Source organism: Euprymna scolopes, chromosome 1 (genome assembly GCF_053919585.1).
Source record: "Euprymna scolopes isolate OS-2025 chromosome 1, ASM5391958v1, whole genome shotgun sequence".
Lineage (NCBI taxonomy): Eukaryota > Metazoa > Mollusca > Cephalopoda > Sepiida > Sepiolidae > Euprymna > Euprymna scolopes.
In genome coordinates, this window is record NC_136482.1 from 199,172,740 (window position 1) to 199,194,454 (window position 21,715).

The 21,715-nt window shown below is 28.3% G+C and overlaps 1 protein-coding gene across 3 annotated transcripts in view; it reads right to left on the reverse strand.

Annotated features, from left to right (window-relative positions):
* The window catches only part of LOC145279388 (NEDD8-activating enzyme E1 regulatory subunit-like), a 106,642-nt gene that overhangs the window by 56,890 nt on the left and 28,037 nt on the right, over positions 1-21,715 (reverse strand). For all 3 annotated transcript variants that reach the window (XM_080130721.1, XM_080130720.1, XM_080130722.1), the window contains exons 7-8: positions 7,197-7,306; positions 289-398 (exon numbers count right to left, since the gene is read on the reverse strand). In XM_080130721.1, the coding sequence (XP_079986847.1) occupies positions 289-398; positions 7,197-7,306 (220 nt within the window). The remainder of the gene's footprint in view (positions 1-288; positions 399-7,196; positions 7,307-21,715) is intronic.

Genomic DNA, 21,715 nt, shown 5'->3' on the forward strand with positions numbered 1-21,715 from the left:
TCATTTATAAACATAGATAACACGTTTCATTTATAAACATAGATAACACATTTCATTTATAAACATAGATAATACAGGTGATATTATATGCACTATTGAAAGATTCAATATGACTTGAAATCAAACATATTTTGTTTTATCCGATTTTCTTTAAAATGATTCGGTTATGATTTCCTTCTTTTTGCTTTTCTCATATGTTTCTTAGAAGGGTTAAGTCCCAGGAAGCACAGATACTACACTTTGATTGTGATTTGGAAAACAGAATTATGAGCGTGTCAAGTGACGCACCTTTTTGCTCATTTCGTCCATATTCTGACCATCACAGAATTCAATTAAACCAGGAAATGGACGGTCAAGCCGAAGATCTTCATGGGTATTGTCGGGATGAGATTCAATTACTGAAAAGAAAAAGAAATTACTGTTTCACATTTTGTACGTGTTTTTATTTATCGTTTTTAAATCAAAAAGAAGTTAATGAATATGTTTAAAAATATCATAATAGTTAATTTCATTTTTTTTTTTTTTTTACATGGAGTTCACCACTTATCAAGGCCCAATGGCCACTCGGGGATAAGGGTTATAGTGTACAGTACTCAATGGGATAGTGTAGCAATAGTATTGCAGGATTGATAAGGTGTCATTACTTGGGGGGGGAGGTTCATCTGGAATTTGTTTGTGTTGAACTTGAAGACATCCAGGTTGAAGTCGGGAGGGAAACAGGCAAGCGGAACAGAGTTCCACAGGCGTGCAGTTCTAAGAAAGAAGCTTTGTTCATGGTATCTACGTTTTGATTTAGGCACAGATAGGGAGTGGGGAAAATTATTGACGGTGGTTTCAGCTAGTTGGGTGTTTTTTGATTGGAGCTCAGACGAGCACCTGCCATGGAAGTAACGATAGAACAATGACAGGCTCACTATGTCTCTTCTGTGGGAAAGAAGTTGCAGGGTAGAGAAAAGGGCATCCCTCACCAAGCTACGGAGTCTATTTTGTACTCCGTCAAGGCAGGATAGGCTGTTTTTTGCAGCCCCCGCCCAGATGTGGCAGCAGTACTCCATCTTTGGACGTACTTGGCTCTTATATAGATAGGGAATTGCATCATTAGTGAGATATCTTCTGGAGCGGTAGAAGGATCCTACCATTTTCCCAGCGACCTTGGCCACAGACTTGATGTATGTGTTCCATTTAAGATCAGGAGTAAAGGTACACCCTGGGAGCTTATCAAATCCTGGGGCCTCCCTTAGACGAGAGCCATCCCTTTCAATTGATGCCAGATGGAGATCAGAGCGTTTATGATGTAGAGATAGGAGCTTGGTCTTAGATGCATTAAAGGTAACCAGCCACCTCTTTCCCCACTGTACCACGTGCTCAAGATCAGAGGAGACAGAATCAGAGAGAACATCATCATTTACGGCCTTTGATGTGTTGCCATAGATGGTCATGTCATCAGCATTGATGTCAACGAAAGATTTTAGTATGTGTTTTGGGAGATCATTGATGTAGATCAGGAAGAGAGTTGGGCCCAGTATGGACCCCTGAGGGATTCCAGCATTAATACTGTGGGCCTCTGATTTCTGCCCATCAACCACTACTCTTATGAGCCTATCAGATAGAAATTATTTAATGATAGAGAAAACATTTCCAGTTATACTGTAGCTGGAAATCTTGTGTAGTAGTCCTTTATGCCAAACCTTATCGAAGGCCTTTGATATGTCGAGAGCAATTGCCCTAGAAATGAAGCCTTTGTTGAGAGATTCGCTAATCCTATGTGATATAACCGTTAGCACATCTGCTGTAGATCTAACAGAGCGGAAATCATATTGCATGTCGCTAAGAAGGTTATTTCTGCTGAGGTGGTTGACTATTTCTTTATTTATTGTGGATTCATTTATTTAAATATATTATAATAGTTAATTTCATTTGTTTAAATAGTTAATTTCATTTGTTTAAATAGTTAATTTCATTTGTTTAAATAGTTAATTTCATTTGTTTAAAAAGTTAATTTCATTTGTTTAAATAGTTAATTTCATTTGTTTAAATAGTTAATTTCATTTGTTTAAATAGTTAATTTTTTGTTTAAATAGTTAATTTCATTTGTTTAAATATATTATAATAATTTCATTTGTTTAAATATATTATAATAATTTCATTTGTTTAAATATATTATAATAATTTCATTTGTTTAAATATATTATAATAATTTCATTTGTTTAAATATATTATAATAATTTCATTTGTTTAAATATATTATAATAATTTCATTTGTTTAAATATATTATAATAATTTCATTTGTTTAAATATATTATAATAATTTCATTTGTTTAAATATATTATAATAATTTCATTTGTTTAAATATATTATAATAATTTCATTTGTTTAAATATATTATAATAGTTAATTTCATTTGTTTAAATATATTATAATAGTTAATTTCATTTGTTTGAATATATTATAATAGTTAATTTCATTTGTTTAAATATATTATAATATTTAATTTTATTTGTTTAAATATATTATAATAATTAATTTCATTTGTTTAAATATATCACAATAGTTAATTTCATTTGTTTAAATACATTATAGTTAATTTCATTTGTTTAAATACATTATAGTTAATTTCATTTGTTTAAATACATTATAGTTAATTTCATTTGTTTAAATATATTATAATAGTTAATTTCATTCGTTTAAATATATTATAATAGTTAATTTCATTTGTTTATTATAATAGTTAATTTCATTTGTTTAAATATATTATAATAGTTAATTTCATTTGTTTAAATATATTATAATAATAGTAAAATATCCCTTTCAATAATTTGGTTTAAAAGTGCAAAGCATTCGACCATCAAATACCAAGACTCCATTGCCCCATTTTCTTGGCAAAACTGTAAATTATATTTTACATGAATTTATTGTTCGGCATAAAAAAAAAAAAAAGAGTTTATAAAATGAAACTCTTTACAAAAAACAAAACAAAAAAAAACTTTTTTTTTACATTTATAACTAGTTTTCATATAATGCAGTTTCAACTAATCATGCCAGTACCAGAAAATTAATAGCTTTGCTAAAATATTAATTCGCTAATATTCTCATCTAGTGAGAAAGACACATTTCTTTGAAACTCCACGGATCAAGGGAATCATAATATTTCTTATTCGAGTATCCAGTCGAACAATAAATTCATGTAAAGTATAATTTACAGTCTTACATTGTGTTCTTCTTTGACAAGCTCTATTTCCTATTTTGGTTGTATTGAGCTTTTTTTCATTTGGTTGGGATTACAATGTAAATATTAATTACTATGTAAATATTAATATTTTTATTTGGTTGGGATTACTTTGTAAATATTAATATTTTTATTTGGTTGGGATTACTATGTAAATATTAATATTTTTATTTGGTTTGGTTGGGATTACTATGTAAATATTAATATTTTTATTTGGTTGGGACTACTATGTAAATATTAATATTTTTATTTGGTTGGGATTACTATGTAAATATTAATACTATGTAAATATTAATTACTATGTAAATATTAATTAATATGTAAATATTAATTACTATGTAAATATTAATACTATATAAATATTAATATTCGCTTTAAGTTTACAGATGCTTTTGGTTTGTAAACTTAATTTTTACTTTTTGATTTTTTTTTTTTTTTTATAAGGTAGTCACCACTTATCAAGGCCCGGAAGCCACTCGGTGATAAGGGTTATTGTGTGTACAGTATGTTAGTGTTGGAGATTTGATAAAGTGTATTATTTAAGGGGGCGGTTCATCAGGAATTTGTTTACATTGGACTTGAAGACATCCAGGTTGTAGTCATTTGGGAAACAGGCAACCAGAACAGAGTTCCACAGGTGTGCAGTTCTAAGAAAGAAGCTTTGTTCATGGAATCTACGTTTTGATTTTGGTACAGATAAGGAGTGGGGAAAATTTTTGACAGTGGTTTCAGCTAGGCGGGTGTTTATCGTGAAAGATTGGTGAGGAGGGACCAGAGATTGGAGTTCAGACGAGCACCTGCCATGGAAGTAACGATAAAACAAAGATAGGTTCGCAACGTCTTTCCTGTGGGAGAGAGATTGCAGAGAAGAGAAAAAGGCACCCCCCACTAGGCTACGAAGTCTATTTTGCACTCTGTCAAGGCAGGATAGGCTGTTTTAGCAGCTACTGCCCAGATGTGGCAGCAGTACTCCATCTTTGGACGTACTTGGCTTTTATACAGATAGAGAATTGCATCAGTAGTGAGATATCTTCTGGAGCGGTAGAAGGATCCTACCATTTTTCCAGTGACCTTGGCAACTGACTTGATGTATGTGTTCCATTTAAGATCAGGTGTAAAGGTCAAGCCGAGAAGCTTATCAAAAAATGGAGCTTCCCCTAGATGAGAGCCAACCATTTCAACTGATGTCAGATGGGGATCAGAGCGGTGATGATGTAAAGATAGGAGGTTGGTTTTAGATGCATTAAAAGTAACCACCACCTCCTCCTCCACTGTACCACGTGCTCAAGATCAGAGGAGAGAGAATCTGAGAGAACTTTGTCATTTACAGCCTTGGATGTGTTGCCATAGATAGTCGTGTCATCAGCAGAGATGTCAACGAATGATTTAAGTATGTGTTTTGGGAGATCATTGATGTAGATCAGGAAGAGTTGGGCCTAGGATGGACCCCTGAGGGACTCCAGCATTAATATTGAGGGCCTCTGATTTCTGCCCATCAACCACTACTCTTATGAGCCTATCGGAGAGAAATGATTTAATGATCGAGAAAACATTTCCAGTTATACCATAGCTGAAAATCTTATGCCATACCTTATTGAAGGCCTTTGGTATGTCACGAGCAATTGCCCTAGAAAGGAAGCCTTTGTCAAGAGATTCGCTAATCTTATAAGATATAACAGTACAGAACGGAAACCATATTGCACGTCACTAAGGAGGTTATTTCTGCGGAGGTGGTTGACTACTTCTCTATTTAATATGGATTCCAGTAGCTTACTCATGACACACAGGAGACTTATTGGTCTGTACCGAGAGAGAGATGACTTATCACCTGAATTCTTAAATACAGGGCATACTGATGAGGTTTTCCAGGGTGTTGGGAAGCACTTTTCTTTAAGGCAACGCTTAAGGGGTTTTGTAAGTATGGGGACAAGTTCTGGTTGAAGCCTTTCAGCACAATGATTAGAATGCCGTCAGGGCCAGTTGCTTTACTGAAGGCAGCTTTAGTCTTAGTGCATCTGTTACGTTGGCAGCTATGGAAAAAGTAATTTCTGTGCGCGATGGCAGCAGCACATTCTGGTGAGAACCATGGCTGGCTGTTAGGTTTTTGTTGGAATCTTTTGGATGGTATGAATCGGTCTATGCCTACAATTAGCCATTCAGTCAGGTCTGATACTATAGAGGACACATCCTTTTCAAACATGGAATGCAGAGGTAGGTCAGATATAAGTGTACAGAAGCTATCCCAGTCAGCAGTAGAGTATCGATATACAGTACAGTGGAGAGGTACATCTCCAGACTTATTGCATTTCATTTTTATATTAACTGATACAACCGCGTGGTCGGAAGATCCCAGAGGAGATAGAAGGGAACATGAACATAGCTCAGGGGAAGTTGTGAGAAAAAGGTCTAGAAGGCTAGCAAACTGACCAGACGTATCGGGCACTCGGGTGGGTTCGTGGACAATCTGGGTGAGGTCATAGGCAATAGCAAAATCATGACAGAACATCCCCTCATCATCTGTCTTGTTAGAGTGGGTCAGCCATTCCGCATTGTGGACATTGAAGTCACCACAAATATGGATGTTAGCTGAAGAGTGACCAGACAGGATGTGGTCAATTTTTTCAGATATGCTCTTAAAGATAATAACTCCGCTATTGTGGGGGCAATAGAGAGCAAATATAAATACAGTGGTGTAAGCAAGTGCAACCCGGAAGCACATATAAGGTAAATTAGGGTCTTCTCTGGAGATATCCCTACCACACGGAAAGCCATCTTTAATGTAGGCACATATTCCATGTCCATGGCGATTTTTTTTTGGGGGGGGGGGGTCAGATTTAGATGTTAAGTTAGAGTATCCTTTAATTATGAATTCGTCAAAGGAAGTGGTCGGCCTTATGCCAGTTTCGCTTAGGAAGAATATGTCTGGTTTCATCTCTTGTAATTGGATTTCAACCTCTGGAAGGTTGGAACGTAGACCCCTGATAGTAGGGGGTCTACGTTGGAGGATGGCGTTCTAGGTTTACACGTTATTTTTCTGGAGGTATTGCATGTTGAGGATTGGTATTTGTGGAACAGGTCGACAGACTTGGTTAGAGCAGGACAGAGAGGGAAAGTAAGAGAGAATAAGAAAAATTTTTCTTTTTTTTGTAGCCATAAGGTAAAGCTTTATTTATATAATTTGTGAGTTGGTGATTCCACTTGAATTTTGTTAGCTGTTAAAATGTCATGACATCAAAATCCGAACATAAAATTCTACAGAATCAAAAGTTGCTTTTTATTCACGAAACGTCTTTATGAGGATAATCCAAATGATTAGCAACCCTCATCTCCAACATTCCGAGGATCGACAACAAAAAATATTTATTATCACGCCAATAGATATAATGAATAAAAAACTAAAAAAAAGATATCATATAAATTGAACATGCAACTCATCCAATCATCATATTTGGATTGACATCTATATGGCATACTGACATTTGTTGGAATTATACAGTAATATAATCGCAAAGATAGAAGGTGTAAAAAAAAAAGCAAAAAAATTTCTTTGCATATCTGTTTGGACCCTCATTTAACCGATCATCAGATGTTTTTCTTTGATGAGGTTTGATGAAAATATTTCTCAAATATAAACAAAACTAATAAGATTTTTTTATGTTGTATCTGAAAACACTTATTAATATTGCATCAATTTTGCATATGTTGATATGCATATGTATAGATACTCTACGAAAAAATTGGTTAATCTTTAATATGTAGAGCAAATGTCTATGTCTAGCTAAAACTTGAAAAATACCCAATAAACACCCACAAAGTTTTTTTTTTTTTTTTTTTTTTTTTTAAATTGGCACAACCCTAGATGTATTATACCTAAAAAAAAAAAAAACTTATTTGAACAAAATATATAAAGTGAGTTAATGGTTAAATAAACTGTTTAATTAAAATAAAAAAAGCTCTTTAGAACAGACCTGTATGATCAGAGATGACAAGTCGTGCATAGCCAATAAAACCATAAGATCTGGCAATCAGAAGTGGAATCTCTGAGGCTCTCAGCAAACTGGCCAACTGTAATAATGGCCTAAAAAAACAAAAAAAAAAAAAACAACACAAGAAAAATATTTGTCCCAAAACAGATGAAACGCATTACCCTCCCCCAAACAGATCACATATATACATAAATATATATATATATATATATATATATATATATATACATATATATATATATACATATATATATATATATATATATATATATAACATCATGAAGATAAAAAATTAAGATAAAAAACTACTCAATCTTCTGTGTAGAATCCTTATCCCAATTTTTATCAAAATTCTATGATTTTAATTCTAGCAAATGTCTAAAAATTTATCATTTAAGTTAAAATAGTTTTAAGAAAGAAAAAAAAAAAAAACGTTGAAATTCAGGATACTGACTATGGATGAAATTTAATGCAAATCTGAAATATTTATGCTTGTGTAGGTTTGACTTATGCATAAATTTTATGTGATATTTATCTTACATTATTCTATCATCAAGCCTTGTCACATGATTTTAGTTGTAGACCAGAAGCAAAAGTTCTCTGATGATTCTGGTCAAGTCTTCCCAACTGTGCATATGTGTGATCGATCCTATTCATGTATGCCTTCAACCCATGATACCAGATTTGTCTTCGTCTGACTCTTTTTCCCCCCCCCCCTTATACGCTCCAGAAGATATCAGGAATTCCTAGAATACTCATAAAATTCCATGTTTGACATTCAGAAACGGATAGAAGTTATGTAACATTTTGCTCTGAGCAATGTTGGGTAGCCCTGCTAGTATAACATAAAAAAACCGAGCCAGTATTTCTGGGTTAGTCTATGGTGTAAAGAAAGAAAAAGAAGAAAAGCCTTTGTGGTTTAGTTGGGGATGCCCTTTTCTCTTCCCTACAACCTCTCTCCCACAGAAGACACGTTGCGAGCCTGTCTTTGTTTTATCATCATTTCCATGGCTAGTGCTCGTCTGAGCTCCAATCCCTTGTCCCCCCCTCGCCAATCTTTCATGAAAAACACCCATCTAGCTAAAACCATTGTCAATAATTTTCCCCATTTTTTATCTGTGCCTAAATCAAAACGCAGATTTCATGAACAAAGCTTCTTTCTTAGAAGTGCACGCCTGTGGAACTCTGTTCCGTTTGCCTGTTTCCCATCTGACTACAACTTGGATGTCTTCAAGTACAACATAAACAAATTTCTGAAAAACCGCCCCCTTAAGACACTTTATCAAATCTCCAATACTAACGATTACTACGATATTATCCCATTAATTATTGTACACGCACTAACCCTTATCCTCGAGTGGCTTCCGGACCTTGATAAGTGGTAACTACCATGTAAAAAAAACAAATACATCAAATCTGTTACTAATATCGCTGGAAATTGATTGGATCATTCTACTGCTCCAGTAGGTATCTCACTGTCGATGCAATCTTCTATCTATATAGGAGTCACGTATGCCCTAAAATGGAATACTGTTGTCACATATGATCAGGAGCTGCTCGGCCCGCCCTATCCTGCCTTGATAGAGTTCAAAACTGGCTTCGAAACCTAGTAGGTGAAGCCTTTTTCTCTCTCCGCTGCAACCTCTTTCCATGTTGCGAGCCTGTCGCTGCTTTATTGTTATTTTCATGGCAAGTCCTCAACTCAACTCCAATTTATGGTTAACCTTTGCCAAACTTTTGCAAAAAACACTTGACTTGCTACAACCATTATATACAATTTCACCCATTCTAGCTGTGCCTAAATCTAAATGCAAATTCCATGAACAAAACTTCTTTCCTAGAACTGCCTACCTGTTTTGTTGGCCTGCTTCCCTGTTGAATACAACATGGTAGCCTTCAAATCCAATGTAAACAAGTTCTTCTTAAGCCGTCCCTATAAATAATCAAATTCCACCCAATTTACACCATTAACGATTACTACCCTACCACCTTACATTCATTAAACCTTATCCTTGAGTGGCCTTTGGGCCTTGATAAGTGGTGACTCTCAAGTAAAAAAAAAAATTCAAATAATTTCAGATGAATAATATGTGAATTTACTATGTGATATTATTTATACCGATATAATAAAGTGATAGTGTCGTCACAGTTTGGCCAAATAATTAACCCAACAACATTATGTAATTAACATTTAAATTTAACGTTGCTTCAACTGTTAAATTCAATTCAATCACATCATATTCTAAAAGTGTTGTAATACCCAATTTTTCGAATCCCTCTCGATATCCACAATTTTTGTGGACTGTGTTTTTTTAATATTACATTTTCACCCCAAACAAAGCAAAATGCCACTTTGGTGTAGGGGCCTACTATCCGAGACCTAATTTTTAGGGATACAATGTATTCTTATGTATTACTATGTATTCTTATGTATTCCTATGTATTATTATGTGTTACTATGTATTCTTATATATTACTATGTATTATTATGTATTATTATGTATTACTATGTATTATTATGTATTACTATGTATTATTATGTATTACTATGTATTATTATGTATTACTATGTATTACTATGTATTATGTATTCTTATGCATTACTATGTATTACTATGTATTCCTATGTATTATGTATTCCTATGTATTATTATGTATTACTATGTATTCCTATGTATTCCTTTGTATTATGTACTACTATGTATTATTATGTATTATTATGTATTACTATGTATTCCTATGTATTATGTACTACTATGTATTATTATGTATTCCTACGTATTATTATGTATTCCTATGTATTATTATGTATTACTATGTATTATTATGTATTACTATGTATTATTATGTATTACTATGTATTACTATGTATTATTATGTATTATTAAGTATTATTATGTATTACTATGTATTATTATGTATTTCTATGTATTTCTATGTATTCCTATGTATTCCTATGTATTATTATGTATTACTATGTATTATTATGTATTATTATGTATTACTATGTATTATTATGTATTATTATGTATTACTATGTATTACTATGTATTATTATGTATTACTATGTATTATTATGTATTAATATGTAATCCTATGTATTATTATGTATTACTATGTATTACTATGTATTATTATGTATTATGTATTCTTATGCATTACTATGTATTACTATGTATTCCTATGTATTATTATGTATTCCTATGTATTATTATGTATTACTATGTATTCCTATGTATTATGTATTCCTATGTATTATTATGTATTCCTATGTATTATGTACTACTATGTATTATTATGTATTCCTACGTATTATTATGTATTCCTATGTATTATTATGTATTACTATGTATTATTATGTATTACTATGTATTATTATGTATTACTATGTATTATTATGTATTATTAAGTATTATTATGTATTACTATGTATTATTATGTATTTCTATGTATTTCTATGTATTCCTATGTATTATTATGTATTATTATGTATTACTATGTATTATTATGTATTACTATGTATTACTATGTATTATTATGTATTACTATGTATTACTATGTATTATTATGTATTATTATGTATTACTATGTATTACTATGTATTACTATGTATTATTATGTATTAATATGTAATCCTATGTATTATTATGTATTCCTATGTATTCCTTTGTATTATTATGTATTATGTATTCCTATGTATTATTATGTATTATTATCTATTCCTATGTATTATTATGTATTATTATGTATTACTATGTATTATTATGTATTCCTATGTATTATTATGTATTATGTATTCTTATGTATTATTATGTATTATTATGTATTACTATGTATTATTATGTATTACTATGTATTATTATGTATTACTATGTATTCCTATGTATTATTATGTATTATTATGTATTCCCATGTATTATTATGTATTATTATGTATTACTATGTATTATTATGTATTATTATGTATTATTATGTATTCCTATGTATTACTATGTATTATTATGTATTCCTATGTATTACTATGTATTATGTATTATTATGTATTATTATGTATTAATATGTAATCCTATGTATTATTATGTATTCCTATGTATTACTATGTATTACTATGTATTCCTATGTATTATTATGTATTATGTATTCCTATGTATTATTATGTATTACTATGTATTATTATGTATTATTATTTATTACTATGTATTCCTATGTATTATTATGTATTATTATGTATTCCTATATATTATGTATTACTATGTATTCCTATGTATTATTATCTATTCCTATGTATTACTATGTATTACTATGTATTATTATGTATTACTATGCATTATTATGTATTACTATGTATTATTATGTATTACTATGTATTATTATGTATTACTATGTATTATTATGTATTATTATGTATTACTATGTATTATTATGTATTACTATGTATTATTATGTATTACTATGTATTACTATGTATTATGTATTATTATGTATTATTATGTATTCCTATGTATTATTTTGTATTACTATGTATTATTATGTATTACTATGTATTATTATGTATTACTATGTATTATTATGTATTCCTATGTATTATTATGTATTCCTATGTATTATTATGTATTACTATGTATTATTATGTATTACTATGTATTCCTATGTATTATTATGTATTACTATGTATTCCTATGTATTACTATGTATTCCTATGTATTACTATGTATTATTATGTATTATTATGTATTCCTATGTATTATTTTGTATTACTATGTATTATTTTGTATTACTATGTATTATTATGTATTACTATGTATTATTATGTATTACTATGTATTATTATGTATTACTATGTATTACTATGTATTATGTATTACTATGTATTATTATGTATTACTATGTATTATTATGTATTCCTATGTATTATTATGTATTCCCATGTATTATTATGTATTCCCATGTATTATTATGTATTACTATGTATTATGTATTCCTATGTATTATTATGTATTACTATGTATTATTATGTATTCCTATGTATTATGTATTATTATGTATTATGTATTACTATCTATTATTATGTATTCCTATGTATTATTATGTTTTCCTATGTATTATTATGTATTACTATGTATTGTGTATTATTATGTATTCCTATGTATTATTATGTATTACTATGTATTATTATGTATTCCTATGTATTACTATGTATTCCTATGTATTATGTATTATTATGTATTATGTATTACTATCTATTATTATGTATTCGTATGTATTATTATGTATAATTATGTATTACTATGTATTATGTATTACTATCTATTATTATGTATTACTATGTATTATTATGTATTATTATGTATTCCTATGTATTATTATGTATTACTATGTATTATTATGTATTACTATGTATTATTATGTATTACTATGTATTATTATGTATTCCTATGTATTATTATGTATTACTATGTATTATTATGTATTACTATGTATTATTATGTATTCTATTGTATTATTATGTATTACTATGTATTATTATGTATTCTATTGTATTATTATGTATTCCTATGTATTATTATGTATTATTATGTATTACTATGTATTATTATGTATTCCTATGTATTATTATGTATTACTATGTATTATTATGTATTACTATGTATTATTATGTATTACTATGTATTATTATGTATTCCTATGTATTATTATGTATTACTATGTATTATTATGTATTCTATTGTATTATTATGTATTCCTATGTATTATTATGTATTATTATGTATTACTATGTATTATTATGTATTCCTATGTATTATTATGTATTAATATGTAATCCTATGTATTATGTATTCCTATGTATTATTATGTATTATTATCTATTCCTATGTATTATTATGTATTATTATGTATTACTATGTATTATGTATTATTATGTATTCCTATGTATTATTATGTATTACTATGTATTATTATGTATTACTATGTATTATTATGTATTATTATGTATTATTGTGTATTACTATGTATTATTATGTATTACTATGTATTATTATGTATTATTATGTATTACTATGTATTATTATGTATTACTATGTATTATTATGTATTATTATGTATTACTATGTATTATTATGTATTCCTATGTATTATTGTGTATTAATATGTAATCCTATGTATTATTATGTATTACTATGTATTATGTATTATTATGTATTCCTATGTATTATTTTGTATTACTATGTATTATTATGTATTACTATGTATTATTATGTATTACTATGTATTATGTATTACTATGTATTATTATGTATTATCATTTATTATTATGTATTACTATGTATTATTATGTATTCCTATGTATTATTATGTATTATTATGTATTACTATGTATTATTATGTATTCCTATGTATTATTATGTATTCCTATGTATTATTATGTATTCCTATGTATTATTATGTATTCCTATGTATTATTATGTATTACTATGTATTCCTATGTATTCCTATGTATTACTATGTATTCCTATGTATGATGTATTATTATGTATTATGTATTACTATCTATTATTATGTATTCCTATGTATTATTATGTTTTCCTATGTATTACTATGTATTCCTATGTATTATTATGTATAATTATGTATTACTATGTATTATTATGTATAATTATGTATTACTATGTATAATTATGTATTACTATGTATTATTATGTATTATTATGTATAATTATGTATTATTATGTATAATTATGTATTACTATGTATTATTATGTATTACTATGTATTATTATGTATTATGTATTATAATGTATTACTATGTATTATTATGTATTCCTATGTATTATTATGTATTCCTATGTATTACTAAGTATTATTATGTATTCCTATGTATTTTTATGTATTACTATGTATTATTATGTATTACTATGTATTATTATGTATTCCTATGTATTATTATGTATTCCTATGTATTATTATGTATTACTATGTATTATTATGTATTCTATTGTATTATTATGTATTCCTATGTATTATTATGTATTATTATGTATTACTATGTATTATTATGTATTCCTATGTATTATTATGTATTACTATGTATTCCTATGTATTACTATGTATTCATATGTATTCCTATGTATGTATTATGTATTATTATCTATTACTATGTATTATTATGTATTATTATGTGTTATTATGTATTCCTATGTATTATTATGTATTACTATGTATTATGTATTACTATGTATTATTATGTATTACTATGTATTATTATGTATTCCTATGTATTATTATGTATTATTGTGTATTAATATGTAATCCTATGTATTATTATGTATTACTATGTATTTTTATGTATTCCTATGTATTATTATGTATTCCTATGTATTATTATGTATTCCTATGTATTATTATGTATTACTATGTATTCTTATGTATTACTATGTATTCTTATGTATTACTATGTATTACTATGTATTCCTATGTATTACTATGTATTATTATGTATTATGTATTCCTATGTATTCCTATGTATTATTATGTATTACTATGTATTTCTATGTATTATTATGTATTACTATGTATTCTTATGTATTACTATGTATTATTATGTATTCCTATGTATTATTATGTATTCCTATGTATTATTATGTATTATTATGTATTACTATGTATTACTATGTATTATTATGTATTCCTATGTATTATTATGTATTCCTATGTATTATTATGTATTCCTATGTATTATTATGTATTACTATGTATTATTATGTATTACTATGTATTCCTATGTATTACTATGTATTCCTATGTATGATGTATTATTATGTATTATGTATTACTATCTATTATTATGTATTCCTATGTATTATTATGTTTTCCTATGTATTACTATGTATTCCTATGTATTATTATGTATTCCTATGTATTATTATGTATAATTATGTATTACTATGTATTATTATGTATAATTATGTATTACTATGTATAATTATGTATTACTATGTATTATTATGTATTATTATGTATAATTATGTATTACTATGTATTATTATGTATTATTATGTATTACTATGTATTATTATGTATTATGTATTATTATGTATTACTATGTATTATGTATTCCTATGTATTATTATGTATTCCTATGTATTACTATGTATTATTATGTATTCCTATGTATTTTTATGTATTACTATGTATTATTATGTATTACTATGTATTATTATGTATTCCTATGTATTATTATGTATTCCTATGTATTATTATGTATTCCTATGTATTATTATGTATTACTATGTATTATTATGTATTCTATTGTATTATTATGTATTCCTATGTATTATTATGTATTATTATGTATTATTATGTATTACTATGTATTATTATGTATTCCTATGTATTATTATGTATTACTATGTATTCCTATGTATTACTATGTATTCATATGTATTCCTATGTATGTATTATGTATTATTATCTATTACTATGTATTATTATGTATTATTATGTATTCCTATGTATTTTTATGTATTACTATGTATTATGTATTACTATGTATCATTATGTATTACTATGTATTATTATGTATTCCTATGTATTATTATGTATTCCTATGTATTATTATGTATTATTGTGTATTAATATGTAATCCTATGTATTATTATGTATTACTATGTATTAATATGTATTATTATGTATTACTATGTATTATTATGTATTCCTATGTATTATTATGTATTACTATGTATTATTATGTATTACTATGTATTATTATGTATTACTATGTATTATTATGTATTACTATGTATTCTTATGTATTACTATGTATTATTATGTATTCCTATGTATTATTATGTATTCCTATGTATTATTATGTATTCCTATGTATTATTATGTATTACTATGTATTCTTATGTATTACTATGTATTACTATGTATTACTATGTATTATTATGTATTCCTATGTATTACTATGTATTATTATGTATTCCTATGTATTATGTATTCCTATGTATTCCTATGTATTATTATGTATTACTATGTATTATTATGTATTCCTTTGTATTATTATGTATTCCTTTGTATTATTATGTATTCTTATGTATTACTATGTATTATTATGTATTCCTATGTATTATTATGTATTATTATGTATTACTATGTATTATTATGTATTACTATGTATTATTATGTATTATTATGTATTCCTATGTATTACTATGTATTATTATGTATTACTATGTATTATTATGTATTCCTATGTATTATTATGTATTATTATGTATTCCTATGTATTATTATGTATTACTATGTATTATTATGTATTATTATGTATTCCCATGTATTATTTTGTATTATTATGTATTCCTATGTATTATTATGTATTACTATGTTTTATGTATTATTATTATTATGTATTCCTATGTATTATTATGTATTACTATGTATTATTATGTATTACTATGTATTATTATGTATTACTATGTATTATTATGTATTACTATGTATTATTATGTATTATTATGTATTACTATGTATTATTATGTATTATTATGTATTACTATGTATTCCTATGTATTATTATGTATTACTATGTATCATTATGTATTCCTATGTATTATTATTATTATTATGTATTCCAATGTATTATTATGTATTACTATGTATTCCTATGTATTATTATTATTATTATGTATTCCAATGTATTATTATGTATTACTATGTATTCCTATGCATTATTATGTATTATTATGTATTACTATGTATTATTATGTATTACTATGTATTCTTATGTATTACTATGTATTCTTATGTATTACTATGTATTATTATGTATTACTATGTATTATTATGTATTACTATGTATTATTATGTATTACTATGTATTATTATGTATTACTATATATATTATGTATTCATATGTATTATTATGTATTCATATGTATTATTATGTATTATTATGTATTCATATGTATTATTATGTATTATTATGTATTCATATGTATTACAGCATCTGGGAATCTCTACTGTATACGGGTAGAATTTTGCTTCTTGTCAGGTTTATCGGGGATATTTACGTCAAGGGGGTACAAGTATTTTTAGTCTGTCAAAGCATCCACCATTAAAATACTTTTAAAAGAGCCAGAACGATGCAGTATTTCGTGGATGGGACAGAGGTCAAAGCTTAGCTGACAGCGTGGGACCTACCAGGTTGGCGACTCTTTTTTGAACCATGTCTAACTGTTAGAGACAAGTAGTCGATGCACGAGCCCAAATGTGATAACAATACTCCATACATAGGCGAATGATGGCCTTGTAGAGGAATAGGATATTCTCAAGCGTAAGTAACTTTCTAGCATGGTAAAGAGAATCCACCTTCTTTGTAGCAGCCTTGGCAATGCCTTAGATGTATCTGTTCCAACGCATGAGGAGTTTGAACAAAGTACTTTCAGGTAATGTTTCATTCGCCATAGCTATTGGAGGTTGAGAAGATTTCTTTTAATAATTAAAAGACAAGCCCGTTCCACAGCAGACATCCCGTTCCACAGCAGACATCCTAACTGTAATCTCTGAACATATATACCATTCACTTGACAAAGCGGTAGCTCTAGATATGTCTAAGGCTTTTGACAGGGTATGGCACGAAGGTCTTCTCAGGAAAATCAGATCATATGGTATCACTGGAAGAATACTTAACATAATTAAATCCTTCTTAGATAAGAGAAAAATCCAGGTTGTCCTCGATGGCCGTACATCTAAACAATATAATATAAATGTGGGAGTGCCTCAGGGGTCGATCCTTGGACCTCTATTATTCCAAATATTCATAAATGACCTCCCTGACAAAATTGTCTGCAAGATGGGTATATATGCTGATGACACCACGCTCTATAACAGACACGACAGGAAAGCAAATGAACACATATCTAAAGAAATGGCAGAAACACTAGAGGATGACCTCTGATCTGTAGTGGAATGGGGACAAAAATGGATGGTCACATTCAATGCTGCCAAGACAAAACTGGTTTCATTCAATAATTACAAGAAACCTTCTCTACCACCTATAGCAATGGCCAAAGACTCTTTATCTGAAAGCACGTCTTTTAAACTCCTCAGCCTAACGTTCACAGGAAACATGAGTTGGAACAATTACATTGAGAGCATTGCCAGGACCGCTGCAAAAAAGGTAGGTTCTCTCTACCGTGCTAGAAAACTACTAACACCTGAAAGTATGCTGTACCTCTATAAGGCCACCATTCGCCAATGTATGGAGTATTGTTGTCATATTTGGGCCGGTACATCTGCTACTAGTCTTTCACTCCTAGACAAGGTTCAAAAGAGAGTCACCAACCTGATAGGTCCTGAACTGTCATCCAAGCTTACTCCTCTGTCCCATCGACGCAATGTAGCATCCCTCTGCCTGTTCTACAAGTACTTTAATGGTGATTGTTCCGACGAGCTGACATCACTTGTACCCCCTCTACGTAAATACCCCGACAAACTTGACAAGCAGTAAAATCCCACCCCTTCACATTAGAGATCCCTAGATGTAAGAGAGCCTTCTACTCCAATAGTTTCTTTCCCAGAACCGCTAGACTTTGGTACTCCCTGCCAGGTTCCTGCTTCCCCAACTGTACTGACATACAGAAGTTCAAGTGTAACGTGAACCGACATCTTGCTGCCCAACTCCCCACCTAGTACCCCTGTAGCCTGTGTCCCTAATAGTAGCCCCTACATCAAAGTGGCAATGTGCCTTGTTAGGGGTGAAAATGTAATAAAAAAAAAAACAAGCTTAGTCTTGGCAGCATTGAATGTTACCATCCATTTTTGACTCGATTCCATAACAGACTGGAGGTCTTCCTTTAGGGTTTCTGCCACTGCTTTGGATAGGTGTTCATTCGTTTTCCCCTTGTGTCTGTTATAGAGCATGGTGTCATCAGTAAATATACCCATCTCGGAGACAATTTTATCAAGGATGCATGTAACCAAGACCGTCTTAAAAGACAAGATGGCCGGTGGGCAAAAATAATTTAATCTGCTGACGTCATCACGGATAGTCCCTTAACAGTTGGTTGCTTGACACCGGTAGTCACCAGTGGATATTGTAACGTCTTGTAATATTTCTTTTTTTTATTAAAATGCCTTCACGGTGCATCGTTCCAAATTGTCGAGGAAGTTATCGTAAAGGACCGAAAGTTACAGTATTTTCATTTCCGAAAGATAAAGAATTATCTTGTCTATGGATTAATGCAGTAAAAAGAAAAGATTTTACACCATCTCCATTCAGCAAAGTAAGTTTTAACGTGCTCCCCCCCCTGTATTTAACACGATGTAACTATAATTTAATTCAAGATTATCATCCTAAGTTTTTTACCATTCAAAAGAAGAAGCTTCAAATAAATTGCTAATATTAAAAAAAATTTTTTTACAGAATACAAAACTAATGAAAATGCGAGACATTTGCATTTACATTATCGACTCTTTAAAACATGTTCTTTTGAAGAGACGATTTTTTTAAGCTGTTGACACACGTTTTAAAAATCTAGCAAAAATTAATTTTCCTGAAATTTTTCAATATTTAAAAATAAATTATGCCAGCTGATAAAATTTTAAAACTTTTTTTAAAGCTAGAAAGATAAAATTTAAAAATACTTATTTTTTTATATATATATATGAAACTAAACTAAAAAAAAAAAAAAAAAAAAAAACATGCGTTCACTCGTGGTGTTATAGTTCATTTCGGGTTTGTATTACTGTACACATAGATTCGAAAAAGTTGTCAAAAAGCAAATATATAACAAATAAATATTATCAAAGACAAGATAAGTTACTTTTCTACCAAACTGGATATATTTTCTAATGTTTTTATTCAATTTAACATGTTTATTCAGCTCAAAAAGCATACAGTGTTTACCGATGTATTGGAACATTCAAGATGGCATCTGATTCTCTCTTTAACACAGTAAGTTTGGAAAAAGGCATTATAAATAAAAAAACTATACAAAATACTATTAAAACCCCGCCGAATATATGTCAACCTATGTCACGGTAACATATATTGAGCGAGTTTTTAACAGTATTTTATCCGGTTTTTCATTTATAACACCTTTTCCCAAACTTACTGTGTTAAAGAGAGAATCAGACGCCATCTTGAATGTTCCAATACATCGGTAAACACTGTATGTATTTCGAGCTGAATAAACATGTTACATTGAATAAAAACACAAAAAATATATCCAGTTTGGTAGAAAAGTAACTTATCTTGCCTTTGATAACATTTATTTGTTATATATTTGTTTTTTGACAACTTTTTCGAATCTATGTGTACAGTAATACAAACCCTTTTGATTTAAAAAAAATATTGTTCATATGATTTAAAAAAATATTCATTTCGATTTAAAAAAAAAATTCATTTTGATTTTTAAAAATATTGTTTTTGATTTTGAAAAAATATTGTGGTTCATTTGCATTTAAAAATATTGTGGTTCATTTTGATTAAAAAATATTCATTTTGATTTAAAAAAAATATTGTTCATTTTGATTAAAAAATATTCATTTTGATTAAAAAAATATTGTTCATTTTGATTAAAAAAATATTGTTCATTTTGATTAAAAAAATAGTTTAATTTTAATATTTGTTTGTCTTAACTCATATCAAATGTTTTGCTTGTGTTCTGCTTCAAATATTCATAATCTTACATGCATAATTTTCATTTAATTATATTAAACAAACTTCAAGTTTACTACAAATCAAATCATGTTCCTTCACTTTTTTAAAATGTAATTTATAAGTAATTAAAGAACGCATTCTAATCTTTAAAATCTATAATACAACGAAATATTCAATTGCTTATAATACTTAAACAACTTGTGTTTTTTTTTTATTATTTTTTTATTATTAATATTAGATGAGTTTCAGTATAAATCATCGTGTTCTTTATTTCAATCCAATTTTGAAGTTTTGTAACGCTGTCTGTAAAAATTACTGTTCATTATTGACAGCCTAAGAGTTCCACATATCTTGCTTGTTGGGACCTCGGCGATGACGTCATTTTTTCAGCTGGCCGGCCATCTTTATAACGAAGGCCACGATGTAACCCTCTTTATCCTAAAAAAACAAAAAATTTCCAGGTAAAGATTCTAAAAGTTCCTGGTTAGTCTGATAGGTGCACAGGATCGTCTTGGATCCAAAGTTTTAAAGTGAAACTTAAATTAGTACAGGAGGTAGTTTGTCACTTGCTGTACATTGTTTTGCTTACAGGATCTAGTCTTCTGCAATAGAAGATAGTACTCACACAAGTGGTAGCTTGTCAGGTGATGAGACCGGGGAAGGAAAAGAAAAAAAAAAAACTTAAATTTGTAGATGAATTATTTATATACACATGGCATTAATTTGCACAGGATAAAATAGTGACTTTAAGAAGGACCAATTAGAGAGGACATTGAAGAATGTGCTCTGATGAACTCATTGCACTTGTGCCCCCTCAATGTACATGTTCTGAGAAACC